The 16,663-nt window shown below is 43.0% G+C and overlaps 1 protein-coding gene across 3 annotated transcripts in view; it reads left to right on the top strand.

Annotated features, from left to right (window-relative positions):
• Nucleotides 1-6,140: 6,140 nt before the first annotated feature.
• GPR137B (G protein-coupled receptor 137B) overlaps nucleotides 6,141-16,663 on the top strand; it is a 26,631-nt gene continuing 16,108 nt past the window's right edge. The window contains exons 1-3 of one of the 3 annotated variants that reach the window (XM_008948176.1): nucleotides 6,141-6,165; nucleotides 7,401-7,777; nucleotides 16,217-16,266. In XM_008948176.1, the coding sequence (XP_008946424.1) occupies nucleotides 6,141-6,165; nucleotides 7,401-7,777; nucleotides 16,217-16,266 (452 nt within the window). Of the gene's footprint in view, nucleotides 6,166-7,262; nucleotides 7,778-16,216; nucleotides 16,267-16,663 lie in introns of those variants that run through there. The other 2 variants (XM_008948177.1, XM_008948178.1) reach the window with 2 other exon arrangements.

Below are 16,663 nucleotides of genomic sequence, written 5' to 3'. Positions count from 1 at the left end.
GGGGTGGGGCGGAGTGAGGGCCCCTGGCGCTCTCCGTGCCGTGTTTGAGGGGCAGGGCCGCGGAGAAGCCGCCTCCCCCCAGTTCACCGCTCCTTCCCACCCCTCCTTCGCTTCCTTAGGGCCCGGGGCCGCTTTCGTGGCCACATCCCCCCTCCCCCGTGGCCTTTAGGCGGGGGGAGGCCGTGATGAGCCCTCCCTGACCCTTGCTGTGGGCGGAGAGGGCCCGTGGCTGGAAGCGAGGGGTCTTCGCCTCCTTTAGTAGAATCATAGAATCACAGAATCCTTTTGATTGGACAAAACCTCTAAGATCATGGAGGCCAACCATTAACCCTACGATGGCAAATCCACCCCTAAGTGCTATCGAACAGCACATCTACACGATTTTTAAACACATCCAGGGATGGTAACTCAACCACCTCCCTGGGCAGCATGTTCCAATGCCTGACAACCCTTTCAGTGAAAAAGTTCTTCCTAATGTCCCACATAAACCTCCCCTGGAGCAGCTTGAAGCTGTTCCCTCTTGTTCTATCACTAGCTCTTTGTGAGAAGAGACCAGCACCTACCTCTCTACAACCGCCTTTCAGGAATTTGTACAGAGCAATAACATCTTCCCTCAGCCTCCTCTTCTTTAGACCAAATAGCCCCAGTTCCCTCAGCTGCTCCTCATAAGACTTGTTCCCTAGGCCCTTCACCAGCTTAGTTGCTCTTCTTTGGACATCCTCCTTCACCTCCTTACTTTCTTCCTGTTTTTTTCTTCTTCACCTTTTCACTGACAGAGAAGCACGTTGGACAGGGAGAGAACACTGCTCAGTCCGGGGGCTGTAGATAACATGCTTCTGCCCCACCAAATAAGGTGTCAGCTCTCTCATCTTCCTCTGCTTGAACATGGAGGAGCTACCAGAGTCCTTTGCCGTCAGGTGTAGTCTAACGGGTTGTACAAGTTATATGGCAGCAGAAAAGCAACAGCAGAAATCCATATATATAAATATAGGATACAATATAAAAATTACATGCATGATAGGGCAAGGAGGGGTGCTGTTGGACGAACCTTGGGTGTTAAATGTTGCATGTAAATTTGCTGTAAATATTTGTTTACGATTTAGTTTTAGCCCAGGAGTTACATTTGTCCCTAAGGTCTTTGCAGATGTCTTAAGTACAGATTTACTGATGATCAAAGAAACCTCATCCTGTGGGAATTCATCCCTCAGCTGTAGGTTTGACGTGTATCTCTGGAATTTGCTGTTCCTCTGCACAGCTACATCACGCTACAGTCCTAGACACAATCCTTTGCTTCCAGCCACACTGGCTACTCCTTTCCACCCTGTTTTTATATCCCAGAAAGGCCAGACTAGCGTTCTTCAAGTCCCTCGCCAAAAAAGTTTCTGCAGCAACCATTCAGAGGGCAGTTTTACCAAACGTAGTTTAGGAAAGTGAGGAAACATCAAACTGCTCAGATCATCTATGAGCCTACTTCCTCTTCGCACGGTCCTCTGAGCTAGTATGGATGTCAACACCTACTGAAGTTAAAAACTTTCTTTCCAGGTATTAACCTGAGAAGGATTCAGGAAGTTTTGGGACTTTTTTTCTTCCACAGCTGAATTTTCATCTGCTTGATAATCAGGGCTGAAGCAATGATTTCTAACTCGTGGGGCCTTATTAGCTGCGAGCCAGACGCTTCGTATTGTCTAAGAACCAGAAACCAAGGAAAGAAAATTAATTAAATCACTTTACCAGATGTGGCTAAAATCATCCCTATTTAAATGGACTTTTATTATTTACTCATCAAGGTTCTTGTGAAGAGAAGACATTTCCTGCCAGGATGTGTCATAGGTGATATGAAAGCCCAGACACTGGGCCAAGTGACCTTTAGCTCTCAAATCCACCTCCATCTGTTGTCAGTCCACATCTAGTCCACCTCCATTTTCCAGTCAGCTCATATTCAGCTGACTGATATATCTAAGGGAATCCCCACTGAAGGGAAATACCTAACTGCTTTAGTTCCTCTTTTGAGGGTATTTCCAGTGTGGGGTGGGCAGGGGTGCAAAGAAAGTTGTAAACGCTAAGTCAAATAAAGCAGAGGAGGCTAGCAAAGAAGAGTATGTATTCTACTTGAGTTAACATGGATTTAAAGTATCCTTCTGGGTTACGGAGGCATCCAGGAAACTGGAGGATGCAAAGAACTATTTAAACAGTGAAAAGCAACAAAACCTTTCCTGTGCTTTTTAATCTTAGATCTTCAGATTCCTGAGTCTTGTTTTAAACCCCAAGGAACGTGCAGCATGGACAGAAATTTCAGGGTGTTCAAGACTTTCTTCTTCCCAGTCTGGAATGCAGACTGCATCGCCAAGCTTGAATCTGCTCCTATTGAGTGTTGTGCAATGGGGAAGTCTGCAAGAGAGCCTGAAGTCCTTGTATAACTGCTCTAATAGAGACAAAACCCCAGACTGAAACAAAGGCACTGGTGCTTCTGTTTCACAGAATCTTTTTCCATTTTCTATTCACTGAGTAACATATCTAATTCTTCTAGAAAATTTTCTTCTGGTCAAGTTGGCTGAAATTATGAAACCATGGTTTTCTTGATTTAAAGCTGTGAGCATTACTTTGATTAATTTGTGCAAGTGAGTTCCTGCCCTTGATGAAAGACATTATTTGAAGCCGATGGAAGTTCTGGCTGCCTTAAGGATTAAGGGTTAAGGCCCTACATTTGTACTGTTGTACGCCACTGTATGACCTAAATGAGATTAGAATAATAAATCCTGATTTATTATGAGGGCTTTATTTAGACGTGTTTTGAGTATGAGGTCTGTCTCAGGATTAATAGTGAAATCAAACATGCCCAGGCACAGAGAAAGCCCAACAATGAAAGGACAATTTTTCCCTTGAGAAAACTGGTTCCCAGCCCTCTGTTTGGCTTTTGCTGGAGTTGCTAAATGTTGAATGGCACAGAGATGCTGGATCCCAAAGATGATGACGTAGTCCATGACTTGGAGTTGAGCCCAAACTAAGTGAAGGATGGAAGTATCCCATCAGCAGTTTTTTCCAAGGCTAAGTACTCATGCTCTGCAGTGCAATAGCACTTTAAAAGCTTCAAACATAAGGTTTTCAGCATCCAAAGACAAATGAGAAATTACAGTTTCAGGATTTACTGGTTAATTCATCCATCACATCGAGCAGGCGCTACTTTAGGTGCTTGCCCTATAGTTAAATCAGATCCCTGAACATGTTCCAAGAGAAAGTCTGTTCTGTTCATCATCCTGACCACCATCTCTCATCAGCAAATGTGACACCTGGTCATGTAATGCACCAAATTGCAATGCCTCAGTATTAGATGTGGAAGGTGTGTGCTTACAACACAGAGTTAGATTTCTCTGTTCTTATAGCCACTTTCCTAAAGGTTTCAGAGGAATTTACCTTCCCCAAAAAAATTATTTAAATTGAAATGAGTGGATTACAAGGATGTGAGCTGGTATTTCTGCAGGATGCAAAATGAAGAAAGAGGAGGTGTAAGTGTTGTGACAAATTTGGGTGAATTATATCATCATGAATTCCACAGCATCTCTTATCTTTTGTCTAATTCAGAGTCTTAATACTCCCACTCTCCACCAGATAGTTGACAGATCTTGTTCAACAGCTGATTTCTGTCCCACTTGTTTTTTTGAGTAGAAATAGCAAGAACCATTTCCTTCAAAATGTTGTTGAGATTTGTAATTGTAGGCCTCGTGGAGTGCGGAGCAAAAGAAAATGTTGAACCAGAATACCATTTTCTTTCTCTTCTTTTTCTTTGGTTTGACAAGAGGCCTGCTGATCTGGTAGCCTTTCCTGCTGTGTCTCAGTTGGTGTAGAACTGGATGGAACGTCTTCTCACAATTTTTCAGATAAATTTAGGGAAAAACAACTTTTGAAGGAGGGTAGACTTTAAGGTCCAGTTATGACACTTTACTCAGTACTTGAGATTTAAACCATGAGAGACAGGTATTTGTAAGAAACACAATCAAAGAAATCATGAAACCTTTCAAAAATGAAAAACCTGCCAGGGTAACTGAGGACAAACTCTCTGGTGTACGACAGGATGAAGTCAAAGGCAAAGATGGTTCAGCATCTAATGAAATCTTTAATTACTTTGTTTTCTTCACTTCCTAGAGGTGCCCTTTTCTGCAAAATCTTTTCTAGAAGACTTTTTGAACTAGATTCTAGTGAGAGTCATTAGGTGCAGAGTGCTTTAGCACACCGTGACTTGCTAACAAGTCTTGCCAGCAGATTCTGTAACTGCAAATAACATCAAAGATGGGAACTCTAGACCTCTCTGCTCAGAAGCAGGGCAGCAGTTCAACTTGCAGAACCCAGATACTTTGTTATCTACTTTAGTTGGTTTGAAGTCAAATAGCAATGAGACAGCCTAGCTAAGCAACTTTCTGAACCCTCGAGCTCCACTCAATTTTACTCCTTTGGACAATGACCTTTAGAAAGAAAACATAACACAAACAGATGTCATGGAATTGCCCAACATCCCTAGACAGCAGCAAGAGTGTGTTGAAGACCAAGTAGTGGCTGAATTTCTTAAGTACTGGGAAGCTGCACAGGAAGTTTGGTCTATTAAGAAGTTTCTTGTAATGCTGCAACACAGACCTTCCCAATCAACCTTTGCCCACCTGCTGGCAAGGATACCTGTCTATAATGCAGTCTGTGCCACCATGGTTCTTTGCTGTCCCTTGGCAACACCTGACCAAGGGAGCAGCAGCTTTCTTTGGCTGTTTAGAACGTGCTGCTCATGAAGTGGTAGTTGCCAATCATATCCACAGGGCCACTAAGGGAAACCAGCAGTTTGTTGACTGGAAATGGATTCCTGCTTCTTTGTACACTTTATAGTATACTTCAGGCGTGTAACAGTCTTAAAATCCTGGTGGTTTTGCAGATGGTATGTCATGGAGCCTTTACCCTCATTTAGCAGGTTAAAGTCTTATAGCACAAGCTGTGAAGAGTTGTTATAGGTCACTGATAAAAAGCAATAGAGTGCTTATGGCCACCGTGGGTTAACGTTAGCCACAAGCATAATCAGAAGGTTTGTGCTGAGGGCAGAGAGGTGGCGTGTAACACACTGAATTTATTATCACTGTACTCTGGCCTCTAGATAGTGCGTGTGTGCACCGGGGTTGTGGAGGTCGAGGGATGTCTGGGACAGGCCTATTAGTAGAACTGGGAAAGACTGGGAAGAGGTTTTCCTTGTTTGTTAGAAGGAAGTATGTACCAGTCCAGGGGAGGTGTTTTCCTGATCTGAGAGACGGAGCCTTCCGTAGTATGTATTGAAATATATCTTGCTGTATCTTTTCTATTTGCTATGCATATTGTCTAAACTGCTGTCCAGGCCCTTTATCTTCCCCATATTTGCCTGATGAACGTGATGGCCTGAGTACAGACAGCTTCTCTGACAAACTTGCTTCAGTAACTGCTCAGCTTTCCACGTTCTACCCTAGTATTGAGTCAATTTTACTTTTTTTTTGGTTTTTTTCCTCCAGGAAATACACAGAGTCTAGGAGCAGGTACTAATTTCAACCAAAGTCCAGGTTTATTCATGCTGAAGCCATAAAATTCTCTTTCTGTGCAATCTATACCATACTTCTGTACATGTACATGATTTTTAGTGCTTGGACATTTCTCATCCTCTCTCCTCTTTCCCATCATCCACTGTGTTCTTTGTGTTTCTCTATGCAGTCAAATCAACACAGCCATTTGGTGCTGTGTATCACCCTCCTTCTGTAAGCTGTTTATCCAGGGTTTCCAAAGCTGACTGCTCTTAGTAAGGGTCTTGAAATAGTTTCTAGACACCTTGGTGGAAGTGATCTGACGTGCAGAAGTACTGAGAACCCACAGATCCCTTTTCAGGTAATGAGACGTGAGTTTGCTTAGCACCTTTACAATCAAACTACTTATACTTCAGTGCCTGGACATGGATTTTGGAACACATCTGTAAGCTTTCAGGGTGGGTATTTTTAGGGCAGGATGGACTTAGAGACTTAAGAGATCTTTGTAAAGAACTATCCAAACCCACATATGCTGTATTTATATTAATAAACACAATTATAATAATTGTCCTTTTCAACAAAACAGTAGTCCTGAACTCCTCTTGGGGTGAGGCATTAATAATGGAAATCATTATTTTAGTTAGTACTCAGTGTCAGTATCATAATCTGCACACCCTGAACACTGTGTTGGTTCACTACATGGAATCTTTCACTAAAAGAGTCTTTTTTTCACAGCTTACCAGATGTGGGGTCCTGCCCAGGGATTATTCCAGTTAACAAACACTTCTCATAATCAGCTTACTATAAATGACAGAAGAACAGCATGGCAGTGTTCCAGCCATAACCAAGGTATCTTTTAAAAACCTTGTTATTTGATGGTATATGACGCTACACATGACCTAGAGATATACGAAGCATTTCCACCACGTTTCAAATGTCTAAACCACTCAGTTTCAGTTCTCACTTCTCACCCCCATGAGTCAAACCCATCAGCCTGCCATAGCACCTATTAATTTACAGATTTAATCCCAAGGGCACATCTGCACACTTGTGAGAAGGCGTGTCTGGTCAGCTGTTGCCGCAGAGATGGCACAAATAGACAAGAAGAAGAAAAGAACCTGTAGCTGCATGTACACTCTGGTGAATTTGGGTATTTAGGGGCTATTATTTGTTCCTGTATACGTTGCATTTGGAAGCTTTGATGTGCCTTATCTCCCATTCTAACAAAATGTCCTACATTAGAGGAAAAAAGAAAATACTGAATGTGTGAGATTTGCTGAGCAATCTGTGTATTTCCTTATAAACACAAAAGTTTCTGCAATGCAGAGTTAAACTGTTGCAGCTTATTATGGTGGTTAGAATTTCACGGATTTCATTACTTTACGGTGCTTGAAATGATTCCTAGCGAAACGCAGCTAAATAAAGCGCTTGCTAAATGGGAAACGAGACAAAAAAATCCTGCAAAGATACACTGTGGCTGCCACTGGGGAAATGTCAGGTACTCGCTTCTTGTAGAAAATAGAACATTACTTAACTAATTTAAAATCCAGAAAATTTTCCTTAGGAAAAATAACCAGCAGTAAGGCATCCAGGGGCTGGTGGGTTTCTGTTTCTTGTGGATGGTAAAGATCTGAGCACAAACATCAGCAAAGGGCAGCCTTCTGAGCCGTTCCCTGCCAATTGCTGACAAAGGCAGTCCTAATGAATCATTCTGAATTGTGATCATGTGCTACCAACCAGCCCACAGTGAGCTGCCAAAGAGGAAGTGCAGCTTGTTTTCTTTCATTTTCTTGATTCCTATGCTGTAGGAAGATGAAAGGAGAAGGAGGAGGAGGAGGCAACAGCGGCAGCCAAACTTAATAAATAATTCTGACGATTCCTGATATCAAATGGAGGTCCCTGAGTGGGACCCACAGAAAAATGACACCCTCCCGCCGACCCTGACGCCAGCTGTCCCTCCGTATGTGAAGTTGGGCCTGACCATTGTATATACTGTTTTTTATTCACTGCTTTTTGTGTTCATCTACGTCCAGCTCTGGCTGGTCCTTCACTACCGGCACAAGAGGTTCAGTTACCAAACTGTCTTTCTGTTTCTGTGCTTGTTTTGGGCCTCACTTAGGACTGTGCTCTTTTCGTTTTACTTCAAAGACTTTGTCACAGCAAATTCTCTCAGCCCCTTCATCTTCTGGCTTCTCTATTGCTTCCCAGTCTGCCTCCAGTTTTTCACCCTGACCCTGATGAATCTTTACTTCACACAGGTAAGCAACAGATATTTGGTTGATTAAATCTGACAGAATGATAAAGCATTATTTTGTAAGAATCAGAAGGAAAATGTAGTTTACAATTGTACCTTGGCAATAAAGAAAGCAAATTTCAGTTATTTAGTTGGCAGTTTTAACTTTTGGACTGTATGCAAGTGAACAGTGTTACAATTAAACCGGAGCCTGAAGTGATCATTTCAGGAATGGCAAATAATATATATATACTGTCTATTATATGGGTGTCATTTAATTTAAAGATTGGGGGAAAAAAAAGGTATAGGAGAGCTTGAAAGCTGGACTCCCAAAATGCCATTCTATTATTATTCTTTATTGCTGTTGCTGTTGTAATTAGACTTCATAAACCTCCTGGCTTGGCAGACCTGATCTCTCTGTGCAGTCGGAATTGTGATTTGTAATTTTGCTGGCAAGCCCCTACCCCAGTTTTTCATAAGCTGGCTAATTTGTTTCTGAGTGAGATTTCTATTCTGTGTATCACAATCAAAACTGTTGATCAAGTCCTGTTGCAGACCCAAATTTCTGTAACGATCTGTATTACAAAGAGAAGTGACCCCAGTGAGTGCTAGGGGCTGTAGAGAGATACATGCTCTATTTCAGGGATGCTGAGGTGAAAAAGTCAGTCAGCTGTGTAGTGGGGTAGAGGAAATAGCGTCTCCATTTCAGAAAGAGGTCCTGAGAGTGTATCTGTGCTACAGGCAGCTAAGAAGCCAGATGAGTTGGGCTGCACAGTGCTCCAGGTTGCTGCAGTCAGACTTGCCTGGAAGTATTTATGGTGAGCTTGGGTCTCTTGGTGCTGGGCTGCAGGATGGGACATCGGCATGCTGAGGCAAAGACAGGCTGCCGGGCTTGCCTAAGATCTCACAGGAAGCCTGCGGGGGGCAGGGACTGGTTTCTCTGTCTCCTCAGTCCCACTATGGAGCCTAGAGCAGGAACCCAGGCCTGAACTGCAGTGACCCTTGCCAAAGTCTGCTTTCCCAGTGCAGGGGTAGCTGGCTAGGAGAGCACCAGCCAGCCCTGGAGCACCCCTGGCAGTGCTCAGGATGCTTTGGGTGTTGCTGTGTGCCCCGCTTGGAACCAGCTCAGTGCCTGGGTCTGGGTGCTTCTGTAGTGCCTATGGTCTTTACCTGTGCTCCCTAGAGATTCCAGACTTGTCAATTCTGAACAGCCTGGCTGGAGAGGTCAGGCTGCCTGTGAGAGCTGCCATCCCAGAGCTGAAAAAGCAGTAATGATAAGCATGACAGCTGTAAGAGGATCACTCGAGTTGTAGAGGGTATTAAATACTTAGAACCACATACACAGCTTTGTGCTTAGGTTTTCTTTTCTGGATTCAGTGTCTGGAACACCTGCTAACTCACCCAGCTCCATTCCTTGGGACTTGAGATATATTAAGGTATTACAGGAACCTTTCATCTACAAGCTACTCAAACCCAGCTCAGGCATGTGGTGACCTATGCTTTATCCCATAGCTGTTGTGAGAGTCATTTGACAATGGTGCAGTTCCCCAGGGACAAACATCCATCACTGCACGCTCCACCCCCATCGCAGCGGCTGGGTCCAAGTCGTAGCCCTAAGTCAGCTTCTTCCCTCAGACACAGGCACGTAGACTGCCGTGGAAGCCCAGAGGCAGAATGCAGCATCCTGGCTCTCTGCCAAGAGGAGCCAAGGCTGTCATGACCACAGAGGGGGCACAGCACTCTGCCCTCCGTGCATTAGAGTGCCAGCACTCGAGGGCTTAGCACTGTGGGGAACCGATTCCTTTCATCTAGGGAAGGTCTGCAAAGAGAGCACACTGAATGTGCACGTATGTCCTTTTAACTTATTTTTGGCATTGATGTCTGATATCATTCAGGAAGTACAAGTCACTAGCTGGAAACAGAAAAAAATGTTAAGGCTATTGGTTCTGCCTTTCAGACAATTTCTGCTTTGTCATCATGAGTCCTTAAGATATTTCTCTGAGCCCCTCTGTGAAAGAGTGCAAGAGTTACCTGTCTTGAAGAGCTGTTGTGAGGCTTTTGAAACAATATTTGCAAGGGACTTTCAGAGTTTGTGATGGGCGTCATAATCTTTATGGTTCATGGGCCACTGTAGGCAGGCATGTTGTTAGTATTGCTGCTTGCTGTAGAGCTGGTTGCTCCCAGCAAAATCTCATCTCAAATATCACCCTGGCCAAACAAAGCCTGGAGAAATACAAGCACAGCCATTGTACGAATATAATGCAAGACACAGAATAAGTGCACATATTTTTAATTCACTCTTATTAATTCTTTACTTCTAACCATTAGAAGGTGGTTTGGCTTGAAATTCAGCATCTCCTTGAGACTGTATATTTAATGTGCATCTGGCTTTCCACAGTAGGCAAGCAAGAACTAGTGTGAAAGGGGTGGGGAGAGAGAATTTTGTTTTCAGTAATGGCTTATATCTTCACAGGCCTGTTCAGAAATACCTTTTATCCTTTTTTTCTCTGGAAGGCAGGCAAGAAGGGTCTGCAGCTGTGTCTTATTGCATGAAAACCAGGCTATTTACTGGTGCCTAGCTAGAGGGAAAGAAGTGGTGTATGTATAGTATAAGGACAGAGGACTGGAAGAAACCTTATGGGTCTCTGGGATTTGCAAGTGTTTATTATTATCTGCTGTACAGCACCCACCATTTCTAAATGTTGCACTTCCAGGAAAACTTTTAGACACAGATGTGAGAAGAAAACGTGATTCAAAAAATACTGCAAATCCTCCTGGCCAAACAAAAAAAAACCCAACTCATTTCACAAGTGCCTGAAGGCATTTTTCAGAATAATAAGCACCTTTGAACTTGACAGAAAGTTAGCCACAACTATTCTCTTTTTAATAGCTATCCCAAAGCAATGGGGATGCAAATTTCAACTGTATTTTATGTGTAGAAAGACAAATAGGCCATGATCACACAGGCACAGAAGGGGTTGTTCCCAGTCTTGAGCATCACCATCAACAGATACAAGCAGAAGGAGCCGTAATGTGTCGGGGCAGGTTGCTAAAGCAGTGGACCTGTGGATGGAAGGGGGGGTTACAGTCAAAATAGTTTTGACTCAGAACAAGGAATCTTTGGATTAAAAGCCAAGTTCCATTACTACAGTCTTGATGACTTAGGGCAGAATAGAAAGGGTGCTGCAGATAAGGGTTGTATAGTTTTAGCTCCTCTCAGAAATCCCATACTGGAGAAAATCCATGTGATTTTTAATGAGAGAGCTGAATTTATTAGACTTTATTAATCCTGTGTCTGTATCCATTCTCTTCTAAAAGAAAAAAAAAATAATGTGATGTACCCCCTCAGGATAAGCCTCTGTCTACTTAGAAATCATCCAAATAAGTCTCAAGTGAAGATGAAATCCAGTGGCACTTCAGTAAAACCATAGTGCAGCACCAGCAAATCACTGCATCGTACAGAGCCAGAGCAGCTCCCTGATCCTGACCCACCAGACAGGCAGCTGAGGTGTGCATTTCCACCTACAGAGACCAAACAGCCCATAGATACATTTGCCTCACACCTGCAGCTCCCATGGGTTTATCTTGCTGCTTAATAAAGCAAAGACTGCAAATCAGCAAATAACATATTTTTTCCACTTCAAGTGACTCCAAACAGTGAGGATCCCAGGACTCAGGAGCTCTTTCATTTATGCCCTGCCTACCCAAATCTTTTCTGCCCTTGACATGAGGAGACTGAGATGAGTCCTTGGGCTTTACAGTCAGTGCTGCGTGCAAAAGTGTAAAGAGGCTCTGGGAAAAAAAATAAGAAGTTGCCTTTTTTGGTGTGTGTGAGGGGTGGGCAGAGAAGGGCTTGCTTCACTTTGCCCTGTTTGCTCAGCCTTTACATATCCCTGGGGAACAGGATACAAACGAAGCAGGAGGGTGGCTAGGGTGGAGGGTTACAGGCTCAAAAAAACAAGGTCGGGGCCAAAGACCGTGAGCCTTAAGGGATGCTGGAAATCCCAGGCCTCCTCTGTGGCCAGGCACAGCAAACTATTTGGTGGGCTGTAGGTTTAATCATCAGGCTGGAAACTTCTCCAGGACCCAGGGAATCTGGTGCTGTTCTGAATAAAGAACTGTGAAGCTGTATGGGTGGAGAAGGGCTGGCAGGCAGATTTACCTCTCCTTCCTCCTCCCTAACCATCTTCCCTTTTTTCTGGCATCCAGACTGAGAAGCTTACTCTGCCTCCCAGGCAGGGCTGATAGAATCAGGGAATTTTAAATGAAGAGCAATTGTACAGAGTAAGGCAGTTTGGAGGGGAGCCGGCCATGCTGGAAGTGCCTGGCAGGGTGGGGTAGAACCAGCACAAGGCTTTCGGAGAGGTTACCTGTGTCTCAGTGGAACAGGGGTACATGTTAGCTCTGGGAGGAAAATGAAGAGAACTTCTCATCCTCTAATTACTAGGGATAGCTTTTCAAAAGTGCTACCAGCAGTGAGAGAACAGAGAGGGCTTTTTATTTCAGATAAATATTTATTTTTTAGTAGGAATGAATGCACCATGTATTATAAATCTTATTAACAATTTAAAGCATGCTTTACATGTACATAGAAGTACACGATAGTAAAGCATAAGGAAATATGTTTGGTGTAAAATGTTGCCCTCAGTATTGGATCTATACAAGACAAATTGCAACTGCAAACTGGCTGGCTGTCGGCACCTAACATGAAGAATGAGGTCATTTGACTTAGAAAATAATTTGATAGGAAAGCTACTCATGGAGTTTACTGTGGCTGCCAGCCCTCCAATGGTCCCTGTCCTTTCAGTACTATTTTTACCAATTTACACAAGGCTGAGTATGGTAGTGAGTCACGTTGCCATGTCTGTAGGCCTTAGAAACCATGGAGAGTTTAGAGAGTAGAAGGAAAACTTGCATATTTTGGGGAATCTGATCCAAATGAAAGATTGAACATGGAAGAAAGAGAGAAAGAGGAAGGTGAGCCTGGGACTGGAACATACATAAGCAGAGGAAAGATGTATGTGCTGATGGCTCTGGGCCTGCATGGGGTTGTGGTATATTTTCAGGGTGCAAAGAGAAGTTTGCATGGAGCGTGACAGGAAGAGAGGGGCCGTGGTGAAAGGAACTGGGAAGGAAAAGTACATGCTCTACTCCTTGCAGAGTTTTTTAAATAAGAGCTTGTAAATAAAGCTGAATTTCATTCCTGTGCAGAGGGCCAGCTTGAGACATATACAATCATTTAACACATACCTGAGGCTTTTTGGTGAACTGGACTATGGGTCCTGTAGAAGTGAACTGATCAGCTAGCACTAGAGGTACACAGGAGGATTTGTGCCAGCTGTCACGTCAGTTCAGCTAAAGCAGAGCATGAACTGAAAATGGCTGAACCCAGATTTTCTTTTTCTTTAGCTCTGGGAATATGTGAGTTGGCTTTGACACCTGTTTCATTAATACAGGTCCAGAATGGCTCCTGATTTAACTTTCATAACTGTAGGTGGAACCCCCCCTTAAGCTATGGCAGCCTAGTCCTGTCTGCCTGCTCTGCTGCCCAGCAGCTCTGTAGAGTTCTCTGCAGCTAGTCTCTTGACAGACTCCTATGCCATTGTCACTGCTCCTCTGCTGGGACAGAGTAAACTGTCTTTAAGGTCAGCTGTTTACATCAGTTCCTGCAACAGGAATTTTCCCTGGCTCTATGAAAGGCTTTTTGGAGTCCTTTTGTACTCCTGCAGTTTTGTACGCCAGACGTATACCTCAGGGGAATGGAGAAGGGAGTGTGAGAATCTCATCTGAGGTTTCCAGTCCTTTGACTAAAACAAGGAATCAAAACAGGCTATTTCTCCTTTAAAGAACAGGCAAAAGGGGAAATACTTTTAAGAAGAAAAAGTAACCCTTTAGACATTAGAAAATTAGCGAAGAATTTCACTGAGCTTTCCGTGTTGCTGTTCATCTTGGGGCTCTCTGAAAGGTCTTTTTTCAAAGGCCTGCCTTCTGCTTACTGTTTAGTCTATTCTTAGGAATAGCCTGGCTTGCTCTGGTTTGCTGGAAGACTCGCTCAGATGACTCAGATATTGACTGGAAGCTTTCTCAACACTGTTGTGGGGAGGGGCCATTGAGCAACCAGCCTCTTGAGCTAAAAGCAAAAAGCTGCACCCACACATGGCAGGTATATTGAGATCAGTTTCTGACACCCTTACTCCCACTGAACAGCTCTTTATTCTGGCACAATCACTTTGCTTCCAGCGAGGCTACTCATGAACTAAGACCCCATTAAGAGTGTCCATGCCTTACAGTGTAGCTTTCATTCTATGTAGCATCCCCTTTTTATGCAGTGTTCATTTTAGTGACATGATAGGTGTGTGTGGATCCTTTTAAGGGAACCACATTCAGCAGCCTGTGAATTTTCTAGGTTTTGTGGACCCAGCCCAACTCATTGCCCACTTCATTGTGGGTGTTGCTTGTCTTATGTAGTTCTCTGCATAGGCTCTGAACACTTCTGCTGAGTGTTATTATTCCTGAAAGCTGTCAAAATTAACGGTACACTACGTGTGAGTAAGTGCTACTCAGAACAGGTAAGAACTGGGGAACGGCCCTAGAGACAAGTTCTGCTTGCTTAGTGTCACTGAGGTCAGGAATCTGTTCCCTCCCACTTGCCACAGTGTCTTCCAGAATAAGCAGAGTAGATAATAAGTCTAGTAACAAAGCATACAGGAAGTATTTTGAGCCCCATCTCCTGTCTAAAAACTGACAGCCCCTCTTTGTGCACCATGGAAACACAGAATATTCACAAGTCTCTTGTACCTCTCATTTGCAAGTAAGTAAAACAAAATAAAACTTCTTCCTGAACTCTTGTGAGAATTCATGATACAGGAATTTGGAGAATAAATAACAAAAAAAATCTTTTATAAGGGATACTGGTAGCAATGTTAACTATTTGAAAACAGTATTAGTGATTTGGAGACTATTTTTAGAGATTTTTCCCCCAACTTTTCAATTTTATTCTCAGCTATTATTTTTCTAGGGCCTGCTGAGAAGCTCAGTGTTCTCTGTTGGTTCAGCGAGTACTAAGCAGGCTCATGCGTCACAACAATAATTTCCATGTCAAGGCAGCTGTTTATGGTGAATAGGAGTTAAATGACAAATTGTTCCAGGAGTACTGGAACAACTGAAGCCTGATTTTCTCCAGACATACATCTCATGCTGGACTTTGAGCTGTTTCCATAACTGGGGCATTTCTTACAATACTTTGCTACATAGACTCTCTCATAGTGGGTGATGCATGGGATCATTATAGAGGGTTCTTCTCACAGAGGTCATATATAAGACGCATTTATAGGGTTCCTTACTTCTGTTTGGTCACTAATTTTTAGGAGCGTGGTAAAGGATCATGTCTCTGATGCTTCAAATGCTTTTCCATCAGTTCTCTGATCAGGGTATTTTAAGATCGATGAGGGGACAGATAAACAGGTTGACAGACAGACAAAGGCCTACACATACGTAGTGATCATGGAAGTCCTGTTTCTTTGGGAAAGCATGATAATCGTAGCAAATATTATTCCAGCTATACTAAAGGGCAAGCAAAACCAGGTGAGGTTAACTTCAAGAGAAAACAATTAGGAAACATTAGGAAGCAACCTGTGCTTCAGCGTTGGTTTAAATGAACATTTGTAAACTCAGTGTGTTTGGAAACTGTGTTAGCTTATGAAAAAACAGGGATGCTTCAGTGTAATTTTTAAAATACATAAGATATTAGACATGCTAGTATATTTTTGTATAATTTCTGGTGGTGGTTAAAAAACTTTAACTGAAATTACCTAGCTACATTGCAGAAAACATGTCAGTATTTTGCCTTTTCTTTTACAGCAAGGTAACTGCCAGGCCTGAGCTCTCTGTAAAACTACAAGCTGTTGTATAGTGAACAGCCAGCCGGTAGCAGCCAAATATGCCTCAGAGTAAGCCAGTGAGTTTGGTTCTCAGTGGCACCCTTTTGGCATGCAACATGTATGCAAATATATCCAGTTTCAGGCCTGGATACTATGGCCTGAATGTGAATAGAGCATCATGTGAACAGAGCATCTGACCCAATATGCTGGTATGAGCTGGTCTGTGTGAGAGACATGTACTGCTAGCTCATGTAAGAGCTAACAAATAATTACTTGCCTCTATGATTATACTGGCATTGATCCTCATCTGAATAGAGGTATAAATGACATTATTCCTGAGCCAGAAAAGTGAAAATAGTGGTGTAGACAATTTGTATGTAAGTACATGATGACCACCTGCTGAGTGGTTTTCGTACTTTGCTTAGAGCTTGCCTGCCATGGATAAGCAATAAATGCAAATCTGTTAGGTAAGAAACCTATCATTACATTTCTTGTGACCTGTGAGACAGGATTCCTGTGGATCACAGTGTCTTTCTTTACCTACATGTGTCACATGTTTGAAACAATATTTTTCTGTTTTGCAGGTCATTTTCAAAGCTAAGTCAAAATATTCCCCAGAGCTACTGAAATACAGGTAAGAACTATGCATTTAACGTGGTAAAGAAGAGTAGCCATGCTCCTTGAGAAACACCACATACCTCATACCTCGGTTATTCATATTTATATACCAGTGTTTTATGATGATGGTCCTGAGGTCAGCTTTTTCCTATGACATTTAGAAATCCATGTCATTTCCCAATACAAGCACCATTTTTAGGCATCCACGTATTTCAAAGGCAAATATTACAAATGCAAGCAGAAAACACTCACCCTGGTGATTTGTTTACAGGTTCTTAACATTTGTATTGTGAGGTGAATTCAGATCCAGTGCTTCAGTAAAGGTAGCAGACTGATGTATCTATTTTAACAGGAATGAATGGGACTAGGTATTAATCCATGAGGTCAGTGGTAATAAAAGACTCAAAAGTTTT

This window comes from Merops nubicus, unplaced genomic scaffold (assembly GCF_000691845.1).
Source record: "Merops nubicus isolate BGI_N331 unplaced genomic scaffold, ASM69184v1 scaffold15149, whole genome shotgun sequence".
Taxonomy (NCBI): domain Eukaryota; kingdom Metazoa; phylum Chordata; class Aves; order Coraciiformes; family Meropidae; genus Merops; species Merops nubicus.
This window is presented reverse-complemented; position numbering and strand designations above follow the sequence as displayed.